This window comes from Phymastichus coffea, unplaced genomic scaffold, assembly GCF_024137745.1.
Source record: "Phymastichus coffea isolate CEN01 unplaced genomic scaffold, Cenicafe_Pcof_1.1 PCOF00085, whole genome shotgun sequence".
Taxonomy (NCBI): Eukaryota; Metazoa; Arthropoda; class Insecta; order Hymenoptera; family Eulophidae; genus Phymastichus; species Phymastichus coffea.
The window spans coordinates 537,564-563,944 of NW_026706896.1; the positions used below are offsets into that span (position 1 = coordinate 537,564).

Consider the following 26,381-nt stretch of genomic DNA (forward strand, 5'->3'; position numbering starts at 1 on the left):
AGAAAAGAAATCGACCGATAAACATTCGAACGCGCGTCATTCGTCAAGCGACTTTAACGCGACATTGACAAGAAGCAATATATTTTGCCTCAATTGTACCAATTTGCAACGACTAAAAACGTGTCAATGTTGAATGTAATCAAACCATTATTATTCTCGTGTGCTTTTAAAAACAAAAAAAAAAGATTGTACCGTATCGCCGGGAAAGAATAATAAAACGAAGTCAAGTTTTCTTGCAGGAGTATGTATTCAAGAATCGACAGTTTTGAATACGTGTCACCTATTGAAAACTTAACCGGCTCTTTTCTGAAAGGAGCGAATGTCTTTTCGCCGATAACACCTGTGGCTTATCTGGTTATTTGGAATTGGCGATAAGTTAGTCACCTGCGCGCGCAACGCCAGCTCTATCGAAATCGCAAAGTTAAGCACGAGGCCTTGATCACGCGCTTTGCCAATAATCAACTTGAATCGTTATCCGACCTCCGTTGGAATACCATGATGGAAAAGAAACGAGGCAGAGAGAGAGAGAGAGAGAGAGAGAGAGAGAGAGAGAGAGCGAGAGACTGACAGACAAACAGAGGGAGGGGGAAAGCCGCAGTCGGTTTTCAAAATAGAAAGTCCACGTGGGTATCAATTAAACAGCAGCGCGCTCCTGTGTGTTGCCACATTATTCAAATGAGCGCACTTCCAGCGGAGTATTGAGAAATCCGCGCGCGGATATTTGTAAAGCCGAATCGTGAGCGCGCGACGATGGAGCCGTGCTCGCTTGACCACGCGAAACGAGGTACGCGTCGCGTCGAACCAACGAGCAAGCGAACTGCCATTGCGACAAAACGAACCTGCATCGTCGCTCCTGTGGCCGGCTTCGGCGGCGCTTCTCAGCTGTTCCAATCTCGCGAGCAGCGCGTCTTGATTGACGGCCGCGCTGCTCTTGGCGTTGTTATTGTTCGACCACCTGACGGTCGCCAGGGTGTCCCAAACTCTCGCGATGGTGGAGCTTCGTCGTTGCGCGGCGACCGAATCTTTGGCGCGGAAATGCGTGCAGACGGCGGTTTTGGCCTTGAACTTGCGCTGTAGCAGGCCGCGGCTGCGGTAGAATCGCGTGCGCGACGTCAGGTTGACCGGCGTCGAGGTTGGCGTCGAGGTCGGCGTCGAAGTCGGCGTCGAGGTCGGCGACTCGTCTTCCTCTTCGTCTTCGTCGATCGACGCCGACTTTGGACTCGTGTTGTTCAGTCCATCGAGGATCGGTGCGTGTAGCTCCAACATCTTGCACACCTCACATTCACTGATTCGTTTTGTTGAAAACACGTATTCGCACTTTGAAACACACGACCAAGGAGAGAGAGATAGAGAAAATAGATCAAGCCGCGTGCGTAGCGTCGAGCTGATCGCTACTTACTGAACTGAGGGGACAGAGTAGTAGCAACAGCGAGCAGCTGCCGCTTCGTACCCTCTCTCTATCTCTCTCTCTCTCTCTCTCTTTCTCGGCGGCTGCACGCTCGCGCCAGCTAACTATAGTTGTGTATTTTCAAGAGGCCCGCCACAGTGTCTCCTCTCTCTCTCTCTCTCTCTCTCTCTCTCTCTCTCTCTCTCTCTCTCTCTCTCTCTCTCTCTCTCTCTCTCTCTCTCTCTCTCTCTCTCTCTCTCTTCGCTTCCGGTGCCGCCTGCTGGTACTGCTGCTGTTGCCCTTCTCGATGTTGTATACGGTTAATACTTCTTTTTTGCACTTCCTCTCACTGACTGCGGCTGCTGGTTTGAGTGGAGATGATAACGTTGCCAGATACGACCTTTTTCGAGGTGAAGTTCTAATTTGTAGAGACTCCTCTCTCACCTTCTCTCTCTCTCTCTCTCTCTCTTTCTCTTGGTGTGTGCGTGTATTCTACGTCTTCTTTTTCTTGTTTTTAAAGCGAGTTATCTTTTAACTCAATTGTTTTGTAATATACATCAACTATTTCTTTTTTATTTCACAGGACACATGTCAACAAGTCGATGTCTCTTGTCATTCAAAAACACCTTTGGAAATTTGCTTTCGTGCCACGCACCGTCCCTTTTACTCGTTTATTGTTCGCACTGTCACTTTCGATCGTAGCGGCTGCAGGAGCAACAGCTGCAGTGTTAGCAAGCGGCCTGGCGAACGAACTCGCAGCTAATAAGCGGATTTCCGCGATTATCAATTATGCCGAATCGCCCCCCAGTCGTGAGAGGAGGATTGTTTTTATTTCAACTCTCTGTGATTGACTTTTTTTTTTGTATTGCGGGATAACGTTCGCTGATTGTCCGCGATCTTTTGCTTTCTTCTGTTTTTCTCGTTGAAAAATAATCTCGAGATCTTAACGGAAGCTACGTTCGGAGGAATACATTTTGTTGTTGCTGAAAATGACTGTTTCTGAGCTTATACCAAGCAAAGTCATAGAATGGCTTATTTTTCGTCCAATGATTTTTTCTTCCAAAAGTATTGTGTGCACGTTTACGTACCCATTTCGTGGATAAAATTGGTACTTGAAAAATTAAGAAATTTCTAGAATGATAATTAACCTCGAACGTCCCAACAACGAGACCAATGCTTTTTAACAACATATGAACGTTTGTACCGCGCGTGAATTTTGACGCTTCGTCGAGAGATAAGAAAAGAGTACGCGTAAGCCTACGCAGAGAACTCGTTGCAAAATTGTCGCGTAGGTTCGCAAATCGCTTATCAATCATCAACAACCTTTTTTCCATTCTCGTCGGCGATCGATTTGACACCCACGCGTGACTTATGCTAATTAGTTTTTTAATAAAACGCTCGGTCATGCGTGCAATCACTCATAGATAATTATGAAAAAATTCGCCTTTTCTTTGACGATTGGTAACTGGAAACAACAATGAACAAATAAGACAAGTATGTGAAACGAAAAAAGAATTATAAGACAAAGATAAAAGGTCAATGGAGTTCAGAAGATCGCGCGAACGTGACCGTATTGCCTAGAGAGAGAAAGAAATGTTCAGCCAGCTGACCTTGGTTAAGATGCGCGCAGAGCAACGACTGTATGTACCCGCGCGTACGCGTATGTGTCTGCGTGCGCGCGCGCGCGTGTGTGTGTGTGTGACTGCGTTAGAATTCATTGCGAGCGCGCTAACTGACAGGAATTGACTTCCACGAATCGTGCTTTCGTAATTAACGGGGCGAGGCAACGCGCGTGAGCATTCCTTTTTTTTCTTTACCCCGGACTGTACACAAATCAAGAGCGCTTTTCGTTTCTTTTCTTTCCTTTACTTTTTATTGCTCGGGAAAAAGTTTGAATGATGAATAATTCTTTATAGAACGAATTGTGCGAGGAGAAAAAATCATAACGTTTTCTGAAAGTGTCTAGATTGATAGCGCGCGACAGAATAAAATCTTCCTGCAAGCGTACATTGTGATGGATGACATTTTAAAAGCACTGGTTGATGAACATCAATGATGTAAAAACACAGTACGAGCTAAAGATGATTTTATTCTGACGCTGAGATTGTATTTCTTTTTTTTGGCAAATTAAATCATCACTTATTTTGCAATCTGATCGTAACCGGAAAAACGTTTGATCAATGTGTCTCGTAATTAATAAATATAGGTAAGTTCAATAAAAATTTAAATACTCACCATTCTCACCATCAATTATCGGGCTACTGTCTTCTTCAGCTCTTTTCATACGCTCCACTGGAATAAAGAAAAAAAAATTAACGTTTAGTATTGTATAAAAACACGGCATTGCACGGATTTTAATAAACTTACTGTGGTGGAATTGATTGTGATGATGAGATGGTGGTTTCTTTTCGGGACGAATTCGTTCCATCAGCTTGCTTATACGGTCATTACCTTTCTCTTTTTTGTTAACCAGTGGACCAGGACAGTTCTCGTCGACAACTCGAACACATTGGCGATGAACGTTTAGAGAACAATCTAAACAAAAAAAGAGCAAATCAAATTACACTGATAATTCGATTGAGAGATATAGGCGCGTGATTTGTAACGATTTGCAGTCGATACTCACGCCCACACTGATAGCCTTGAGGACCAATTCCACCGATAATAAATTGGCAGTGATTGCAGTATGTGACTGTGTAGTACGGCTGTGCGACGAAGTGGTGGCCTCTTACGGTCATTTTTCTTGCCTTTGCAGGCCAATAACTCAATCGAGCTTTTATATGAGATTTATCTTTCACGACAAATATTGGTACGCGATCCAAGGATACTGAGCGTAGACTGAATACTTTTGTTAGAACTGTTGCAAGACTAGCTGCTGTTGCGAATTTTCTTTGATCAACATTTTCCTTTTCAATATCTTCTCTGTTAAAAGTCAAAAATCAATAATTTGAGTGATGATGCGTTAAATTGCGCCTTTGAAGATCCATAAGGAACACTTACAGATATGTTTCCATTTTTGGTAAAAGGTATGTTTCAATAATTTTTGTTTCTCTATTTTTATCATATGAACTTCCATCGAGTTCAGCATCGCTTGGTCCAAAAAGCGTGCCCAACCCAGCAATTCTTTTCTGTTGAAAGTCTGTTAATTGTTCATTTAACTCTTCCTTTGCCCGAGCTCTTGCTTTCCAGAATATCTGAAAGAAAAAAAATTTCATTAATGTATAAACCCATTACGTTTCCGTAAGTGATAAGGCGGTCGAAGATAAATTTACTTTTCGTAGAATTTCTTCCTTGTCCCATTCATTCAACAAGACGTCATCAATTTCACGAGCAACATTTTCATCTACATTATTCAAACGTAGTGGCTGAAATGATTAAAATATGTTAATGATCTGTAATACAGCAACCTTTTTCTCTTACAATGTCCACTTCAATTTTGATAAAAACTTACAGCTCCTGGTACAAGAAAACTTGAGTGAATCTCATAAGCCCATTTCCGCATCTCTTTAGCATTTCCCTCTTTATAAAGGTCCGTTATAAGGTAGAATAACTAAAAGTAGGATTAATTGATTGATTATTTACGCTTTTAAGATGAAAGAAAAATCCTAAAATATAACTAAAACTGATATATTTACCAGGCTTGAGGGATCGCTGTTGGACAGAACATAATTAATGAAGACCGCAAGATGAGCATGGTGTTTCCACAGCTTGGATAGCAATTTAAAAGGTCCGTGGTCTTCCAACTGTCCCTACAACGTTTAATGATACAAAATCAATTGACTATTTTTGTAAAGGCAAAATAATAAAGTTTAGAGATTTATTGGCAATAAAAAAACAAATGATTGTTTATCCACGTACGACTTCTTGGTCGCTCATATCATCGTCTTCCATTGACATAATTGGCTGTTGAATCACGTGCTTCTGAATTCCAGAATTACTACCGTCTGACACGTTTGGCGCTCTTGGCAAGTTCACGTCGAAGTTATCAATAATACTCTGCAGCAAACGAAATAAAAAATCAAACAATCGATTAGTAAGTTAGATGATTGATTTGTTATCGATCAAACAAATTTGCGTAATATGCAACTCGTCTGAAGAAGAGATTTATAATCTAAAACAACATACCTCATTAAACGTCGAACCGAATACATCTCCAAGATTTGGTGCAGGATATGGTGGCGGTGGAGTACCAGGTGGAGTCTTGTAACCAGGCAAATCGTCAAGATCGATACCACTGTGACGCGCCAAATGCTTAGGCGTCAATTCGCTCATCGATTCCGAAGCGATTAAACGGCGACTCGCTTCAGCCGGTGACACCGCAATCAATTGCTCCGGACTTGATTTGGTACGCTGATGCTTGCCCATCGAACTCGGCGAGCCGAGATTTGCACCCTATGATTAAATGATTATTTGATTGAATTATGAACTTGATATTTAGTAGAACGCTTCTGGAAGAGTGTAGTGTTATAGTGAAAGATTAAGAGTATATAGAGCGTTGAAGTACGTCTTAATATGGTTCCACTATCTTTATGTGCAAGATTGACCAATCACAATTGATGAACAATATACAGTAATTATACACATGCATACATTATATGAACAAGACATTGCGTTTTTGAAAAAGTCAAAATAGAATTTTATATTTGTTTAAATTAATCATCTACGACAATTCTATATTCTATTTATCCTCTTAGTTAAGAACATTATCAACAGACATGTAAAAAACATTTATAAAAAGTATTTGTAAATAATATTTGTAAATACGTGATCGACGAGTGTTCTGATGAACAAACTTCGATGAACATTACCTCCAGTTGACCAGTCCCGAGATTCGGATGGATGGCATAGTGCATTGACGTGATTAATATTATTAAACAACTTAGGAACGTCAATACACCATATCCCAGAAGAGAGAAATGAAGTTAAAGACAGTGAGATGAAGAAAGTGAAGACGATCAAGAGAAATCAAAGCGGAGGAGGTGAAGACTAGCCTACTTACAGAGTTAGGTACACCGCTGACGGCGGCGGCTAAGTGTCTCTCCTGCTCGGGGCACTGAGCGAGATTGCAGGGAGAAGGTCGCGGTGGCAAGGGTGGCGGAGACAAGCTCCGCGTGGACATGGATTTGTTGCGAGAGGGCAGCGGCGGCGGGGTGTCGCTAATAGTTCCAACACCACCGCCGCCACTGCCCGAGGTGTGCGCGGTGTGCTGGTTCGCGGGAGAGGACACCAATGGACTAAGCTGTAAGACACAACATAAAGCCAATGACAATTCACTAATCTCGTCTAATCTCTTAGCGACTCGCTGTTGAGTTGCAATGATTTTTTGTGTTTTTCATACAATGGCTTTCTTTGCGTTTTTTACTTCTGTTTTCATTATTGTTATTTTTTTGGATTTTGTGGTGACTACAAAATTGTATGCATACGTATATCGCATTACCAGTGCAAAGAATAATCTAGCTAATGGTATTAAAAAAATAAGTAAATACTTTCAATTCATATCGATAACTCGGAATAGATATTTTTAAATTACCAAAGTATTTACTTTTCGAGTTTCATTTATGAATGCATGTAGCATGAAACTTCAGTGATGAAAGCTTATTGATTTTTCAACTAAATGTATATATGCTTGCAAAAGAAACTATAAAAAGCTAATTAATAATTAGAAGAATAATAAACATTTAAAGAAAAAAAAATCGCATTCGATAAACAGAAATATTCAGTGTAATAACGCACACTCGACACATAATTATTTACATTAGATTTTAACATCAAAGCACACTTAATATGAGCTCAATAAATAATCTTTTAATAACCAATCTTACTTGATCCGTTGATTCTTGCAACTTTTTCAGGCGTCGCTCTGCGTTAGCAAGTTCTGTTTGCAAAGAAGCAATATTATTTTTGTTTCCGGAAATCGCCGCAGCATCCAACATCATCTGCAACGTTATTACGCGTTGAGTTTCCAGTTGTCGTCTTTTTTCATGCTACAAATATAACATTACATCAAAATGACTTTCAATAAAAACTATTCTATTTTAATGACAGGATAAAAAATCTCACATCAACAGGTTGAGGACCAGTGATCCTTTCATTACATGAGGCAGGAGCTGTAGAAGCTCGGTTTAATGATGTTGCACCTTGCACAGGGGAGACTAGCACAGAACTTGTTGATAGACTTGTTGGTCGATGATGATGTTGGGATGGAGATAATCCAGCAGCCATTGTTGACACAGATTTTTGTTGTACCGTTAAAACTACTTGCGTTGAGGCTAAAATTTTCAAGTTATATTACCTCATTAATAATGTAGAGAAATTTTGAATAAAAATATTTTGTGTAAGTATGAATGCCATTTTATAATTCAACTCAATATACAACATTTCATTAAAACAGTTATGTATGAATTTAAAAATACATGAAGCAAAAATATAGTTAACTATCTACTTTAAGATTAAAAAATGTAAGTTATTCAAAGATTCAATGAAATGAATTGAGTTCTTTTCTTAATTAAAACAAAAGAAATAACTTTTTCACTGGTTGAATGCATCCAGCCAACAAAAAGAGAGACGAATTATGACAGAACTGAAGGTGTCAGCGCTATAAACACTGTGCTTACATCATCATGCCTCAAGCTCACTTCAACACACTCAGCATATGTCTACATATATACAGTCTATGCATTCTATTCATATGGGAGTTCAAATGGTTATCACTCATTCATAGTTGTTACAATGTACTTTAATTAAAAGTTGCACACAGTGTAATATATAAATTAATTGATGTCACAAAAATGTCAATTTCAATTAATGTTCATTACAAGTAAATGCTATTAATGCCAATGCGTTCTACATAAATCATTGTACATTAAATTGTGCATAAATTATATTGAGTAAAATTTCAAAAATTTATCATAAAAATAGTCAATAGATAATAACTTACATTTAATAAGTTCAACAACTTCTGTGTGCGTTGATTGCATGACATTCACTCCATTCACCTGTAAAATAGAAATAAAAATATAAAATGTTTATCAAAAATAAATTTGATTGTATTTTGATGTAAATGAAAAATGTTCAACTTGAAAACAATGAGACAAAGTATGTGATTGAAAAATTGTCATATTCTTAATTTATTTTGATCATGATTTGCTTTTTAATAAAGGTATTAAAATTATATTTACAATTTGAAAAATCACACTAATTACCAATAAAGCTGTGATCAAAAAAGAATGATTTCTCAAAAGATAATAAAAAAGTACAATATTTTCTTGTAAAGTATCTGTAAAAGAAACTGGAATAACCTTCATTAATAACTGTATGTCTCAGGATTGGAATGTGTAATATAGATGTACCTGAATCAAGCTATTTCATAGAACAGTCATTAACATTGATACTTTTTTTTACAATTTCAAATTTTAATCAAGTTTTATGTTAATACTTTATATATATATAACTTTTGTTCAATAAAAATTGATCCTTATTCCATTAACTCAACTGTTCATTACTACTATAAAATGAAAAATGTTACATTTCAGTCCTTCTCAGATTTCTTTATACTTTGACAGATAGCATATAGGTATATGAGTTTAGTTATTAAATTTACATGTAACTCTAGAACAAGTTTGTCAAATATGAGTCACTTAACTACATATCATTACAATTATTTATTCTCATTTTGCTTATTTCAAATAAAGAATAGTTTCTCAAGAAATGTTTTTCATGGTAATTAATAGCAGTACATATATATTGAGATGCAATATTTTAAAATTAAAGAATGAAAATGCTTTTGTAAAATTGTACAACTCTACTTCTAGGAATTTTATACTGAAATCTTACAGTTTATGATGTCATACTACAAATTTAATGATTTTTTATTACTCTGCTATTCTTTTTTTTATTTCATCAATTTCAAAATAAAATTAGCTATTATATAAATATGAGCTGAAAAACGTGTTTTTAAATTTTACATGTTCTTCTATCTTCATGTGATAAATTAACAATGACTTATCATTCTTTAGCTTTTGTTGTGTAACATCTATTAAAATGTATGAAATGAAACTCACCTTGATAATTTTGTCACCTGAGTGAAGGCCAGCTCTAGCTGCTGCACCACCTAAGAATGAATGAAGATCGAAATTAATACAAATTCTTGTATTTATTCTCATAATATTTTGGTTTCTATTAAATAGTATAAAATATTTGCCTATTTACCTTCTTTAACTGACTGAACATAAACAGGCTTGTCACCAGAAACTTTCATCCCGTACCCTGCATCATCTTTGTAGACAACCAATGTGGCGACAGGAACCGGTTCACCGATTCCACTGCCACCAACACTGTGACGCAGAGCTGTTGTTCCATTCATCCCTCTCAAAGGCTATTATAGCCAAAATAAATGAATTATGCTCCTAACACCTTTTTGAACAGCCTAGATATTAAAGCATGTTTTTATTAAATTATTTCATACTTCTCAGCAACACCAAAATATTAACAAATTATAAATAATGATTGTGTTCGAGGAATGTAATAATTCAATCTAGATGAAATATCATTTTATAAAAGCTTTCACAACATAAAAGATTTACAATTTAAAATTTCCACAGACAATGATTTGTTTGATGATGTATAGACTTGATTATTCAACAAAAGAAATACCTAATTGCTTAGGCAAGAGTGATATATTAGTTTGGTTTGAGAATATAAATAAAGAAAAATCATAATTTTGAGTACACAGAGTTCTTGTTATAAAAATTTATTTATCAAACATTTTGAAAGTTTAATCCCAAAACTGAGCTATTCTAGACAAGAGTAAACAGAAATAAATTGTATGAAAACCTTGAAATACTTGGAAGTGAGTACAAAAAAATTCAATCATTGTAAATTAAGCAAGATCAAAATACCAGGCAGCTACTCAGAGAGACCAATAAAATTTTGCAGAGTGGAAAAAACAAAGAAGAGAAGCACAGAAAATGTATACAAGTTAATCTTCAAAATCCCAATGCAACAAAGGCATTGATTGTCAAAGAGATAGGCAGCACGAAGAGCTGAATAATCAGGCCAGTACACCTGTTAGTGTTTGATTATGATACAAAGTTCCTATATCAACAGGTTCATCATGTTGATTAGAAATATGACACATCATCATTACCATCTATATCACCACCATGAACAGCTCTCACCTGTTAGAACTATCATCTCCACGTCCTGGAAGGCGACCCCATCCCAGCTCTAAGATGAATCCGCACACACTCAAAAGCAGCCGCAGTAGCAGTAATCGTGGCGAGTCCTCATTCCACCTGGTGAAACTTCTCCACAGATACTACACACACGTAACACTTGGACAGAATGCGCGCACACACGAGGAGTATAACACGCACTCGGAACACCCTGGCAGTGGTTCCTTTTTGCTCACAACAAAAGAATAGTCAGCAACAACGGCAGCACGTAGAACATGGCTCACTGCTCGTGACGGGGCCAATTATTATTGCCGCGCGTACGCACAGCCGCCGCCTTCGCTTCTCTCGCTCTCTCTCTCTTTCTCTCCTTTCGCTTGCAGCACACACACTCGCTGCTTTCACGATGCTAGCGTCGTCGTCAGCGTCGTCTCATCTCTCTCGGCTTTTTCTTTACGTTCTCGCTCGCGGGACATTCAATGCACTGTGTTGCGTGGTCAACGTCGTCGCGGTCGTTGTCAGGTCGTCACGCATTACTGCCCCCAGCTGCCAGCAGCCACGTCGTCCTCGTCGAACGTATAATATTCACACTCGTACACGGGCGTCGACGGTGTTGATCTTTCCCTCTCTCCCCGCCGCGCGTCGTTCCGCGAGAGAAATTCACTGTACTGTCTGACTACACAGCTGCGTATGCGCTACCTGTATTTGCATGTGTGCGTGTGTATACATATGACCCGCGTGTGTATCGCGAGCGCACTCTCTCTTTCTCTCTCTCTCTCTCTCTCTCTCTTTCTATTCGTGCATATATGTATATACGTGCGAGTGTGTATATACTGTATAGTATATACTCTTCTTCCTTGTGGCGCTGCTGCCAGACGATGGGAGAGCTATGTTTCGGACGGATGATATACTAGCGCACGAGAGAGGTCTGGCTCTGGCTGATAGCGATGCATTGTGTATCGTAATAGAAAGTGACAACTCAACTACGACGAGATCCGCTGTTAATTACTAGATAGACATGCATGTAATAACTTCGTTGATGCTTTATTGATTTTTAGTTAAGTACCACGGAAAGCGCGATTTGCGTCGTGACATTTATTTGTTTATTTTGTTGCTATTATAAACTGATTTAAATCATTGATTGAGAAAAATTGAAATCTTCATTTCAATTTAATAAGTACGTAAGTTTAATTAATTTTAACATATTTTGGATAACGATCGAAGCATATTATAAAGCACAAAATAGATGAACCAGATTTAATTGCGAAATGAAACATGTATAGTTGAGAAGTTATTAGAGAAGAAAATATAATTATATCAATTACATTAATTATTAATCAACTGCATAGCCACATATTATACATAGGTACACCTGAGACATTTTTGTCATTAATAATCTATGAATTGTCGGTGACATGGTACAAATACTTTATAAAATATATAAAAACTTCGGACTGATAGTATGATTCATGAAAACTAGGTGAACTAGTTACCGATCGAAACAATTATTCCATAACAAAAGATACAGAAGTAATTTGTAAATTGCGCTCTCGCATGGCGTTTCTCAAAGCCAATCGAAGCTATTCTTGGAATGTCTATGTTGTTTGTTCCGACCAATGGAGACGCGATCGATAACCGTAATTTTTGAAACGATTTACTATGCCACGTGCTATTTGAATCAAATGCTAATTTATTGATTGTTTGTGACGTTATATACTTTGTTTTTTCCATCACGAATCAATAAAATGATCAAGTGACTAAATTGTTAGCATTGTAACCTCGATAAAAGCTTTCTCGCAATCTCGAAGTTTTCTTTATAACTAATAATTAATTAATGTAAATAGCATATAAGCGTGAACATTTTTAAGTAAGTCAAAAAGCAAACTTGCAGTCAAATACCTTTACGAGGCATTTAGAGAGTTATAAGTTTTAGAAACTTTAATGTTATTATGTTTGAGTTAAAAAAATCAATTTCAAAAATTATATTATATATATGTGTATGTGTATTTTTTTTCGACGAAAATGATAACGATACCTTCATAAATTCTATGACGAGAATTACACGTATTTCATAAAAAAATTTTAAAGGTTTATTTAATTATAAAAGAATTGTAAAATTTTATTTGATTTAGAATAAATATATAGATGATTTTTCCGTGAATCATTAAACATATACTATCAGTTAGTGCAATATTCCTAAAGAGATTCTAAGTTAATAACAAATGTACGAGAATACAAGTAAATATTTGAATGTCGTAGTAATGAGAACTTGATGAAATGAAAACGTTCGATACAAAGAATGATTGTATAATTTACGTGTACATCTCTTATTAATTCCAATCATCAAACTTTAACATCGTGTATTTTTTTGTTGCCTTTAAATTTAAAATTTACGAAAGATAAAAATATATTTTGTTTAATTTTATTCTATTCACTTTCTCTTTCTCTCTCCTCCCACAAAATTTTAAAGCAATATTAGTTTCAGTTTCATAGATAATTATAAAATTATTGATTTGTATATACTGATAAGAACAAAACATCACTTATATTTTTAAATAATTTATTTACGGTATATTTCTATTCTTGCAGATAATTATCCATATTATTTATTCATAAATAAAATTTACAGCTGAAATATAAATTTCATATTCTTAGATATGTAATATAATTATTTGAAAGTATACTAAAAATCAACATTTTCGCGCTCTTTTTTTGCATCAACCAATCACAAGTCACAACACGTTAAATATCGACGACTTATAAATTTTTTTAAGATAGAGAAGGGAGAAGATTTTTGAGTTTCAGTTTTTCTTGATTATTTAATAAACACTAATGATACACTTTATCAATCACTAAAAATATATAACAAATCCCAAATGACTGTTTTAAAAATAATAATTTATGTAAATCAATTTTTCTAAGCGTAGGTTCAATTAATTTTAACGTACCAGTATTTATTCATAGGTTTTCTTTCGGATTTCGAATGCAAGTTATTACGTACAATATAAAATTAAGTAGAATATTATTTATTGTTCAATTCTTCTTTTCATTTTATTAATGATTAAAAACTTTTTTACATTAAATAGACACATGTTCCGTTATGAAATAGATCAAGTCACACTTATCATCAACCACAGTTAATGTCGAATTTTACATGATATGAATACTGCAGTTTATAACCTCACGAATAAATATATTGATTAGTTATATTCCACCGCATATGGAACAGTTTAATCGAGTTCAGAATTCCACGTATCATTAAAGTTGTAATAATTAAATTTACACTATCATAGATTGGGTTGCCGTCGAGCAGGCTTCAATATACCTTTCAAAAGAAATTCTGAATTATTATCCATTAAAAAGACCTACGCTTTTACACTACAATGAACAGCAGATTTATTAGGTGTACCACTTTGCTTCCGCCGTTTTGCAATAGATGGCTGTAGCGGTAAGTGATTGTCGAAATAAATAGATCATAGATGTCATACCATAAGCTTAGGTATTTGTAAACATAACTAACGCCATCGAAATATTAGTCGATTTGTGTCTGCATCATAAAGTTATTCTCGATGAACATGTCAGTTTACGAGCCAAATTCTCGTCATTTTCGGGAGGTTTTAATTTTCTGCTTTTTCAGACCCCTGAAATTTTTCAATATTTATTACCGTTGAAATTCTGAAGAAAATAAATCGCGAATCGTGCTTGTACGTTATATGGGGATAGGTTGAATTTCAATATGATAATTTAATCTACTAATATAATGTTCTATCTATTAAATCATAATTTGAAGTAAAATTCTATTTACGGATTATGAAACAGTAGAAAGCACAAATCAAAATCAGAAATTCTATGTTACGCGATTCAAGATTTAAGTTATTTATAAAGTAATTTCATTAAAAAAAACAGGTTAATTTACATAAATTCTCTATTGTTTTGCTTTTTAACTAGAACGTTAATAGCGGAAAAGATTAAGAATTTTGAAGCCATATGTAGTTGATTTGAATGTCGAGTCTAATATTGCAAGCACATATAAATCTATTTAAAATCCCGATGCAAATACTTCTAGAATATTCAATGAACATGAAAAAATAACTTCTAGCATACAGGTACTCTCCACATTTTTTGATATTGTCATTGTTATTGTTATATTGACTTCAAGAACGGCTGGGTCCGTTTTGTACACATACCGATTCTATGCGATTTTATTCAATATGAATCTTTTAACTTTTTTTATCGAACACAGTAATATTTTATTTGAATACATAAATAAAATAATATTTATTAAAAAGTGTAAAATTATTGGACATGTTTATTTTTACACATAAATTAATTGGAAACTAATGAAATATTCTACATATCATAATTGTACGCTTAAACTTTTTTTTATTTATTGGACAAATTTATTATTAAATAGTCATTATTGTAAATGTACGAACTACTATTCTACAAAAATGTTCTGAAAGATTGTACGTAAATTAATTCTATACATAATTATAATTTATTTGCGAGAATCGTGGTTTAAAGTTTCTACACATAATGCTTTTTGATATATAATAAAAATAATGTTCTTCACGTAATCGATTTTTATTTTACATATACTATGTTGCATAAATATTAGTAAATAATATTGTACGCGGGATAGATTTTTTAACACATACTATTAAAAATTATCCAATCGTTAAATATAATATGTGTAGAAAAAATGGATCCCGTGTACAATACTATTTATTAATATTCATACAAGATAATACATGTAAAGTGAAAATCAATTAAATGTAGAACATTATTTTTATTATGTAACAAAAAGAACATTAAACCACAGTTCTAGTAAGTAAATTAATTCTGTGTAAAATTAATTTACGTCTAATCGTTCAAAATATGATTTGTGTAGAGTATTATCTTGCGCAAATAGTAATGAATAATATTGTACACGGGTTGGAATAGATTACCACTTAGTTGACTAAAGAATTAATCGATAATAGAAAAATAATTAAATCTCCTTGAAAGCAGATAAAACTCTTACTCATATGTCCTTTTGTTATTACAGAGTAGTAATTATGTCAACGTCAACAATATACTGTTATCAATTTACGGATTTTGAAGGTTGAAACGATTAAAACCTGTAGATAGTAAATATTATAGAAAGTATAAGAAATAATCAGATGTATCAAATAATAAAGTCGAGATTTAATATCAAATTTGAAACGATCGATCAACACATGAAAAATGTAATGATAAGATAAAGACTATTGCAATGTAACGATGCACTTGCGTAAAACCAAATTAATTTGATATTACAATTTGCCAGCAATAATGAAGTATCCAATTGCTCTTATTCTCTTAGGTTTATTAGTAAAAATTAATGGTAAGAGAATGTTCGCATTCAAACTCAACATAATTATCTTTAGTGTAAAAATTATTTAAAAATAATATTCATTTGTGCAGAAAAATGTGTAATTCAAAATTTTTAATTTACGATCTTGTTTCTTGATTTCCAGCTGCTCCTAGAATTATTGGAGGTAAAAATGCTCCTGATGGTAAGTATCCTTATATAGTATCCTTAAGGAGGATTCCAAATGACCATTTCTGTGGTGGTTCAATCATCAACAATAGGTGGATTCTTACCGCTGCTCATTGTGTCGAAGGGTATGTTTAAATTGAAACTACATATACCTCATCCATTGTCGCCTGATCTTCCGCGTATATCAATTAAATGAACATTCTGTGACTTAGCCGTGCTCACAAGTCTCTAAAGGTTGTTGCGGGCACTAACCTGATTCACGGCGGCAAGGAGCAAGTTTACGAGTCGGAATACATCGTTTCTCACAAGAGCTGGAACACTCCCGCTTTCAGTAACGATCTTGGCTTGGTCCGTGTCAGCAAGGATATCCAATTCAACGATAAAGTTCAACCGGTAAAACTGCCCACGGAGGACTTTAACAAAGTTGGCCATCCAGTTGTTATGAGTGGCTGGGGCACTACAAAAGTATGATCAATACTATTTCCAAGTGATAATATTCAAATTTTATAAAAAATGACGTGATCTGATATAGTTGGGCGGCACCGTTCCTAATAATCTCCAAGAAATAATCTTAAAGCTTTTCGATCAAAATCAATGTAACAAAGAAATGTCTGGACTTATCAATCGTGGCCACATCTGCACCTATACTAAGGCTGGAGAAGGCATTTGCCACGTATGTTAATCTCTTATTTGCAAATCTTTTATTTAAAATTTTTGTAATTTGTCATTATTGATTTGTAGGGCGATTCCGGCAGTCCTCTTGTTGTTGACGGTACTCAGATTGGTATCGCATCTTTTGTTGAACCGTGTGCCGTTGGAAAACCAGACGTTTTTGCCAGAGTTTTCACATTCTTAGATTGGATTGCTACTGAACAGGCAAAATTCTAGTTCCAGTCATTTGCGAATTGCTCCGAGTACAGTTATTCAACGTTTAAATAAACGATTTAAGTTATTTTCGAATCCTTTTTCTCTTTATATTTTTTGCACTTGTTAAAGCAATTAATTTTTTGTTGTATTCTGCTATATTATTCAGTAATCTTCAAAACTTTACGTACTTACCTTTTTTTAAAAAAATTAAACATTATTTAAACCGTCAAAATTATGGTTACTTATAGTAATTTAACTTTTGCTTATTAATATAGTGTATTATATACAGTATTTTCTTAAAATTGAAAGTACTTACGATTTAGTACTACATTGAACGTGCAGATTTTAATGAAATTTATTTAAAAACTGAAAAAAATCTTTTAGTTTTTTATGGGAACTAGCCGGGGACTAATAGTGATATTTCAACGTTTTCTGCTGAGTAAAATTAGTGCTAACGTGGATATTATCGTCATCTAATTTTTCATCTCAAAGTATTCCAAATAAGCTACAATTTCTTTCATAATAAGTGCCCCAGGTCCCATGAATTAACCGTTTGCATAACATCTTTCTATTTAAAAACTGTTGGTATCCATATAGAAGTCGTAGTCCGCGGTGGTCTAAAGATACAACTAAATCTGATTTCGAATCACTGATAGCTAAGCGAAAGTGGGTTATTTTGTAGCTCCGCCGACGATATAGTGATGACATGGAAGCGGCATGACCGGGAGGGACGACCTGGAAAACAAGAAAGGCAAAATTTTCGTAAACCATTCATAAAAGAAAATTTTCCTGATCGTTCAAGGCAAAAATTAGGTCTTGATTTATTCAAAGCACTGGTATTTGATAATAACAGATTATTATTCAAGATTTTTTAAAACTTGTCCTTTAAAAACTTTGACTGAATAAGAAATAATTAGACATTGTAAAATAATTTTCGTAAGATTTTGTATTCCTAAAATTGTACGAAGCGATAGCGGCTCACGATTTTCCACAAATTTCAAAAAATTTGTTAAAGAATTCGATTTTGAGCATGTAACTAGTTAGAAATAGGTTTATTGGCATATCGTACTACGCCACTATAGAAAATGGTTACTCACCAGCTGAATTACTTTATTCAAGAAAAATATACGATCCCGACTTTCTATATTACCAGCTAATTTGGGTACTTTTTCAGACTACAAGTTGGTAGAGTTGAGAGAGAACAAGAAAAAAGAAAAACAAGAGCTTATGTACAATAAACGTCATCGTACTACTAAATTATCTTCTGTTAATAAAGGCAATAGAATTTGGATAATTGATATGCGTTTGTACGGAAAAATTGTAAATTTCGATTCTAACCTTAATTCATTTGTCATTAAAACAGAAAAAGGTAGTATTGTTCGTCGTAATCGTTGGCACATTATTCCAGCTCCTTTTAAACATGATTTACAAGTTATAATTGACAGAGATCCAATTTTTATTGATCAAAACAATGAGGAAGTTTCGATGACAAATGAAAATATTATACCCACGATTTCATCAGCAATTCCTTTCACAAATCAAAATTTAATTTTACCTGCAAAGGTAATTGTTAATACTGAGCATGCTGATTAGAATTTGTATGACGAAAATATTGTTGATGAAAGAATAAATATTATTATGAATTTGAATACTGAAAATATTAAGGCAGAGAACGTAAATACTAATGTAAATGTCGAGCAAAATATGAATATTGAAGAGAGTGCCAATAAGGATTTTCCTATTGCTTTACACAAGTCATCTCGTAAAAGAAAGAAACCACAACGATTGGATGCATGAAAATTATTTTGAATCAAATTAATTTCATAAAAAATTCCATTTATTATTTATTAGTAATATTTGTTATATTCAGTATCTTTCTGTCTATTAATAAAAAGGGAAAGATATTGCGTGAGCATGTTCTGATAACATCAATTGTTACATTGGTATAACGCATACAAGTTCAGACTTGACTTGGCTCGTAAGAGAAACAGGCTCCTGAAATATCTTTCATTCTATCTAATATTTGTTATACTTATCTAACTTTTGCTATCACTAATAACGTTACCACAACAATAACGGTATTTAATTTTTCTAACTGCCTTAATATTTTACTGCTCTTCACCACACAGCCTAATAAGATAATTATATGCAAAGTGATACCTTGACTAATTTTAGTTTATATTATATTATATTCATAAATAAACCCTCTTCAATTAATAGAGATGTAAATGATTTATATCATATTGTGACAACAGTACAAAATATATTCAGAACTTATAAAAACAATTCACTATATAATTATAACAATTTGTACAACTTTTCTGTAAAAGTGATTTTGAAATAATTTAATACTTGGCTCGTTCAAAGGCTATCCAATCCAAGAAAGTGTAAACTCTGGTGAATACATCGGGCTTGCCTCTTGCGCAAGGCTGTCCAAATGAGACAATACCAATTTGAATGCCATTAGCGACGAGAGGACCACCCGAGTCACCCTGTAAAATCAAATAGGCTGATATTGATAAATAACGTTTTGTTAGAAGAAAACAATTATATATATATATATATATATATATATATATATATATATATATATATATATATATATATATATATTTACAACTTATGTTACATTTTGGTTTCATTTTTGTTACATTTCCTACTTCACTATTTGTATCTCGTGTCCAGTTTGTGTAGTTGCTAAGAAAAACAATTATAAATATTATCATTCTTATGTTACAAGCACCTTCTTCAATTTTAGTTTTAGTGCAAATGTGAGAATTGGTGATTTGAGCAATGTACGACATCTCTTTTCTACATTTATCTTGGTTGTAAATATTCAAGTCGATTTCTTGAAACTTGTTGAGAGCTTCACCTGTTGGACTTTCTCTTAGACTGATTGTTTCTCCGCTGCAACCACCCCTCCCAGATGGACCTCTTACCCCTTACACGTGAGGGCATAGCCTTAAAATTTTTCCGAGTTATTCCTATCCTCAGTCTTTTTCATGGATCACTGAGAAACCTCGAGACAGCCCTTGGTTGCCTCGAATCGCATCCAAAAACTTTCTCGTGGCTGAGACAGCCTTGGGAAAACGCGGCACTCGCTCCCCCAAGCTGTAGCATACGGCCATGGCCATCAGCCACAGCCCCAGACGAACAAGAATTTGAGTAGGCATGCCGACCTTTTTCTCGCTGTTTGCAGTTTTGAGACAACCAGTCTGTACATAATTTTCAAAAAAACGGGCATCGCACGTTTTCGTGGCACGTTAACCCTCGACCTGGTTATCCTGCTACGCTCTAACCCCGAACTCCTACACCCGAATTTCATCAATCATCGAGCTGGTTACTCGGCCACGCTCTAACCCCAAACACCTACACCCGAATTTCATCAATCATCGAATTGGTTACCCTGCCACGCTGTAACCCCAAACTCTTTCCCCATCGCAGCATTTGGATTTTCCCCAGTCGCTTTCCCGACGCGGACAATAACTGACGGTCAGATGGATTCTAAGCATTCGTGCTTAGGATGATCTAGCCGTCCGCAACATCACCGTTCACCTACAAAAAAAATATTTTAAATATTTTTTTCAGTATCAACGATAAAAGTGACATGGAATATGACTATGAAAGATAATAGAACTAAATTACATTCATCTCGCCCCAACCAGTCAGTTTGACGGAATCTTCAATTTTATATGTTTCCACAGGACCAGGTAAAGCAATAGGTTGTATCTTATCGTTGAACTCAATGTCCTTGTCGACACGGATCAAAGCAATGTCATTTTGCAAAGCGGTCTCGGTGAAGTTTTTGTGATAGGTAATGTATTCAGAATAGTAGTCTTGCTTCTTTCCTCCTTCAATTAAATTGGTTCCAGCTACTACTTTAATAGGTTCGTATCCATGACTGCTTGGCACATTATCGATTATTGTCATGAACTTGGAATGAAAGAATAATATTATTTGTCAATTTTTTGAATAAACATACAATTGAACGCAGTGTGCAGCGGTAAGGATCCATATCTTGTTTATAATCGAACCACCGAATTGGTTAAGGTTTCCGAATCTTAGTAATACCTGGTAGGTATATTTGCCTTCCGGAGCATCATGACCTTCAACGATCCTAGGAGCAGCTGAAACATCATAGTCGCTGATTTGATTTATTCGATTTAAATTTCCTTAATTTTCTTTTTTTTTTTATTGCAATAATACAAAATATAATTGATTTATTACATTGACGCTAAAAAAATTCATTCTATATTGCACTGACACTTAATTATATCAACTTGATCACTACTTTTTAATTACAACGGATATTGTAAATTAAAATACTAAGCCAATTTATGTTGTAAATAATGACAGTATTCTTAGTAATTTTATTATAGCACAAATAATTTATTAGTATTCAAAATTATATAAGTACACATTCCACTGCCCAGTCATTAATTCGAAACCCATGAAATTCAAAATCCGAATTATCTTCGACAATTGAGCAACGATAGCATCAAACAAGGTTAGATAAGGGTTTATTTTGGCAAGTTATACTCCCGTAACTTACCAGAAAAAAACCCATTTGAAGCCATCGATGCTCAATTATCGAACATAATTTAAATTTCAAACTCGTGGTCCGCGAATTAATGTCCGGATAATGTACATACCATAAGTGACCACTACAAAGCACAATAAAATAACACTAATCAATAATTTCATCGTTACTACGGTAAATTTGGAACTTATCAGCAGTACAACTTCACCTGAACTGTACTTTCCATTCATGGCATTGCTTATTTATATTATTCTGAGTATGATAGTTGAATGAATCACTGAGATCGATCGTAAAATTCACAGCACGTGCTTTACGATCGATTTTGATGATTATTTTCTAAAATTATAATAAGAGCATTTAGTTTTATGTAATTTTATTTATGTGATTAACATTTGTTAATGTGCATTAAGTCATCATCTTGATATGATTGATGACAAGTTAAACGTTTCCAGAAAAATGCATCTATTTTCATACTTCTATTTCAATGTTATGTAAGCATTAATATAAGTCATCGACTAAATCAAAGATCACGAAATTAGATAAGTCAGTGAAGAATTCCATGTGTGATTATCTTCCAACCTCAATTTTTTATTAATATCGTTGATTTACGATTTAGCCTGTTTAGATTATTCGATACAACAAATTTAAAAATTCTTGAATTAGAAGTATACAAATAATGCATCTAATAAATACTATGTTTTGGAAACAACATTCACCAATTATATTGTGAAAAAGATTTCCTCTGGAATTTACAGTACTACAGATTTACCAAACTACTTTGGTCAGCTATAAATTACTGTTACATTTGTCACTTTGTATCAAATCATTTAATGTATGCTAGTACATACTTCAAATTCTATTTATGTGTATAATAATGAATTCTAGAAGCTACTTTATTTCTCAACATCATACATTTATTTAAGCGTGCGAACAATTATGCATGGTTTTATTGTACATATAAACTATTGTGCACAATGATATGGGACGATTAGCATGTATCTATTCTTACGCTATGTTACTGTACACAATTTGTGTGTGTAATGAATATGTGCATAATTATCGACACACCTTTATTTGTAAGGTTTGCAAATTTACGCAACATTTCAAAGTATTTCACAAGTCGGCGAATGCTGTATTCACTTAATATAATTTCTCTGACATTAATTAGTAACTGCCATTCCAAATGAATTACTTTTACCTGTCGATATATTTTAATTTAATATTTACCGGATTTTGCAGGTAATCTTCCGTAGTCTATAAGAGCTACCGCTATCGGCAACAAGATTAAATAGAAGAGATTAGATATTATTCCAAAAAGTTTTATTAATATATGCCTGTCATCGAAGTTGTTCTTTATGATTATGATTAAGAAGAAAACGAAATACATACGAAACGAAATTGCTCGGATTATTTGAGTAATATCGATTAAATACGTGTTTCGATGAAGTTATTATCTATGAATTAATTATAATTTATTATTAATTATTATTTATATATATCATTATTACAGGATATATATATTATATATTGTTATCTTATCTTACAGCCTTCATACTTTGTACATGTTAGTTTTTTCTTCTACGAATGGTTCTTTAGGACAGCATTCTTTTTATATTTTTGTTTGAAAGAACAATATTTTTAATAGCACAAATAGAACACAAATTGAGGCCGTAAATTTAACTTATTTTTATATAATGATAAAATAATTCGATTCAACATAGTCGTACAGTATCAATCTGCCCTTATTTAAATGTTAAATGTTCGATTTCCAAGCTAATGGTCCAATAAACTCGATTACATTAAACGTAGATAATTTATCTGAAAGTTTCTTAAAATTTATTTCGAACGTTAATGTAAGTGACATATCACGCATTTATGGCTCATGAGTTGGTTACAAATTTATTTATGTTTTATGTTTTCTCAATGTAAACTACTCTAGGAATGTTACATATCTCTCTATAAAAGATGAATTTTCAATTTTTATTTTGATATTAACGCTAAATTGAAAGTCGGCAATCATCAAGCTATTTTTCAACTATATCGCTATAACGCGCAAAGGTATTTTGAGAAATACGAACGCAACGATTACCACAACCAGATTTGCGCACAGGCGGTGATGGAATTGTCTTCAAAATTTTTTTAGTTTAACTCGCAATCAACTGGATATGATAGTAGATTAATATAAAAAGATTCCAGAAGGTCAATCAGTTACGTTTAATTAACACAAAAAGTACATCAAATGGAATAAACAAAGTCTAACGTGAAATTTGTATAAAAATAAATTATTATTATTATAATTGTTACTTCAAGTACTACCATCATGTTATATATCTATAAAAAGTATATTATTATCGAAATGCAGAAGTACAAGGTATTTTGAGTAATTATAATGAAATTATAGCTATATAGCGACATAATTGATGGTATTTTGTTGATAGAGCAAATTAAAAATGTTTGATTCATCTAAAACTTGGCTTGTTCAGCGGCAATCCAATCAGAAAAAGTGTGAACTCTGGTAAATACATCGGGTTTGCCTGCAGCACAAGGCTGTCCAAATGAGACAATACCAATTTGAACACCGTCAGCAACGAGAGGACCGCCCGAATCGCCCTGTAAAAATATTATTAAATAAGCTGATGTTTGTCAATAACGCCTCATTTAAAAGAAAATATCAGTTAAAAAAGTTGAGATTCTTACGTGGCAAGCGCCTTCTCCAAGTTTGGTTTTAGTGCAAATGTGAGAAATGGTAATTTTGGTAACGTATGACATCTCATTTTTACATTTATCTTGGTCGTAAAGATTCAGATCGATCTCTTGAAGCTTGTTGGGGGCTGCACTACCCAACTGTCAAAGAAAATAATTAAGTAAATGTACAACATTTGCAGAAAATAAATCATAAGTAGAAAGAACAGAAAAGAAACTTACTATGGTACTACCCCATCCAGTCAGTTTGACCGACTGACCATTTTCATAGAATTCATTCTTGGGTAAGGATATTGGCTGTACCTTGTCATTAAATTGGATATTCTTACTGACGCGAATCATAGCAACATCATTTTGCAGGGTGCCTATACTAAAGTTTTTATGATAAGAAATGTACTCCGATCGATAGATTTGCTCAGCACCACCCTTCAGGAGGTTTGTGCCGGCGACTACTCTAATTGATTCTTGCCCCTGCCTGTTTTGCAAATAAATCGTGATTAATAAAAATTTTACTAATGAATTATGTATCAATGATATCTAAATATACCCTTGGACGCAATGAGCAGCGGTAAGAATCCATCTGTTATTGAGAATTGAACCACCGCAGAAGTGGAAATCGCCATTTCTCAATGATACTTGGTACTTGTACTTGCCGTCTGGAGCATCTTTACCTCCGATAATCCTAGGCGCAGCTGAAAGGTGTGCGTGAGATTACGCATTAATTATTTTTGTACCATAAAACATCACACTTTTAAAACAATTGAATTACGTACCATACGTGACCACTGAGCAGCATAATAGAACAATACCGATTAGTAAATGCATTATAGTAACAAATTAATAAAACTTGTCAATAGTAGAACTTTATCTGAACTGCGTTGTCCGTCGGTGGTTCTGCTTATTTATGTAGTTTCAAGCAGCTTGATTGCACGAATCTTTTTTGATGGCTCGTGAACTGCAATATACGTGCATTATACTGCACATATGTAACTGATAAGAAAACATTACAAAGAAGGACTTGAATTTTTTAACATTGATAAGAACTTGTTATTTATCATAGTTTCATTCTTATTATTATCATCTTCTAATGCGCCTCAGATAATTTATTGTAAAAATTCATTAGTCTTCTTATTTCGACCATGAATATTTACATTATTACTTACTGTCCATACATTTTAATATTGTTATTGTTATTGTTATAGTGCTTCAAGAACGGGTAATATTTCATTTCAATACATAAATAAAATAATGTTTATTATAAAGTGAAAAGTTATTGAACACGTTTATTTTCTACATATAAATTAATTGATAACTAACTGAAACTAATATTCTACGTATCATAAATGTACACTTATTTTTTTATACTTATTGGACACATTAATTATTGAATACGTATTATTCTACACGAACAAGCTACTATTCTACACAAATAATGTTTTGAAAGAATAGACGTAAATTAATTTTTCATAATTAATTAATTTGCCAAAATTGTGGTTTGAAGTTTCTACACATGATGCTTTTTATTATATAATAAAAATAATGTTCTACCCATAATTAATTTTTATTTTACATATATTATTTTGGGTAAATAATAATCAACAATATTGTACAAGGGATCCGTTTTTTCTACACATATTATGTTTAATAATTGGATAATTGTCACTACTATGCTAATGATAATTGTTATGCTATGGTAAATGTTAATTTATACTTCTAGTTAGATCGATCCAATTAAATCGATTGAATAAAGCATTTATAAATGCAGTCTACTAATTTGAACAATACATTACTTAATAATGAGAATTTCCTAAATTGCCGACCATAGTCGGCGGCAAATGGTCAGTAATTAGACCGCCGCCCCGCAATAAGCGGAGCACTCGACCATTGTCTAGCATCTCTTACCTTACGGAAATGGACTTGAATCGACCATGATTTTCATGACTAAGGGCGTAGGATGATGAGTAATATCAACTTATGAAAGTTTTATGTATTGTAAGTAAATATTATGTTATTTAATATAAAAAAATCAAATACCGTTGTCGTTTTTGGCAAGTTAAGCTCAAAAGAAAATGAAAGGCGTCCTTTAACATATTAAAATTAGGCTTTATTTCAAAATGATATTTAATTGGTATTGTTGAGTGTACAGGTCAACGAAACGATAATGAGTGATACCTGACAAGGACGAGAGGGGGC

At 34.0% G+C, this 26,381-nt stretch overlaps 4 protein-coding genes across 5 annotated transcripts in view; 1 reads left to right on the forward strand and 3 right to left on the reverse strand.

The window, feature by feature from the left end:
* Positions 1–11,586, reverse strand: part of LOC131668987 (rho guanine nucleotide exchange factor 11) — a 28,171-nt gene extending 16,585 nt beyond the window's left edge. Inside the window, exons 1-16 of one of the 2 annotated variants that reach the window (XM_058943517.1) lie at positions 10,564–11,586; positions 9,596–9,812; positions 9,448–9,497; positions 8,325–8,382; positions 7,448–7,656; positions 7,210–7,371; positions 6,387–6,626; positions 5,513–5,779; positions 5,246–5,383; positions 5,023–5,136; positions 4,839–4,937; positions 4,660–4,752; positions 4,388–4,581; positions 4,014–4,309; positions 3,755–3,922; positions 3,623–3,679 (exon numbers count right to left, since the gene is read on the reverse strand). In XM_058943517.1, coding sequence (XP_058799500.1) covers positions 3,623–3,679; positions 3,755–3,922; positions 4,014–4,309; positions 4,388–4,581; positions 4,660–4,752; positions 4,839–4,937; positions 5,023–5,136; positions 5,246–5,383; positions 5,513–5,779; positions 6,387–6,626; positions 7,210–7,371; positions 7,448–7,656; positions 8,325–8,382; positions 9,448–9,497; positions 9,596–9,749 — 2,299 coding nt within the window. In that variant the 5' untranslated portion in view covers positions 9,750–9,812; positions 10,564–11,586. The remainder of the gene's footprint in view (positions 1–3,622; positions 3,680–3,754; positions 3,923–4,013; positions 4,310–4,387; positions 4,582–4,659; positions 4,753–4,838; positions 4,938–5,022; positions 5,137–5,245; positions 5,384–5,512; positions 5,780–6,386; positions 6,627–7,209; positions 7,372–7,447; positions 7,657–8,324; positions 8,383–9,447; positions 9,498–9,595; positions 9,813–10,563) is intronic. The other variant, XM_058943518.1, reaches the window with a different exon arrangement.
* Positions 11,218–21,649, reverse strand: LOC131668895 (chymotrypsin-2-like). The gene is made up of 7 exons (XM_058943367.1): positions 21,598–21,649; positions 20,928–21,072; positions 20,591–20,846; positions 19,965–20,160; positions 19,680–19,886; positions 19,315–19,439; positions 11,218–11,319 (listed from the first exon to the last, which is right to left on the reverse strand). The coding sequence occupies exons 1-7, from the start codon at positions 21,647–21,649 to the stop codon at positions 11,218–11,220; spliced, it is 1,083 nt and encodes a 360-aa protein (XP_058799350.1).
* On the forward strand, positions 15,871–16,987 carry LOC131668989 (chymotrypsin-2-like). Its single transcript, XM_058943520.1, has 5 exons — positions 15,871–15,922; positions 16,056–16,203; positions 16,291–16,543; positions 16,611–16,751; positions 16,820–16,987. The coding sequence occupies exons 1-5, from the start codon at positions 15,871–15,873 to the stop codon at positions 16,964–16,966; spliced, it is 741 nt and encodes a 246-aa protein (XP_058799503.1). The 3' UTR covers positions 16,967–16,987.
* Positions 21,650–23,680: 2,031 nt separating the features above from the next.
* Positions 23,681–25,093, reverse strand: LOC131668988 (chymotrypsin-2-like). Its single transcript, XM_058943519.1, has 5 exons — positions 24,962–25,093; positions 24,736–24,880; positions 24,411–24,663; positions 24,183–24,329; positions 23,681–24,095 (listed from the first exon to the last, which is right to left on the reverse strand). The coding sequence occupies exons 1-5, from the start codon at positions 25,011–25,013 to the stop codon at positions 23,949–23,951; spliced, it is 744 nt and encodes a 247-aa protein (XP_058799502.1). The 5' UTR covers positions 25,014–25,093; the 3' UTR covers positions 23,681–23,948.
* Positions 25,094–26,381: the final 1,288 nt, after the last annotated feature.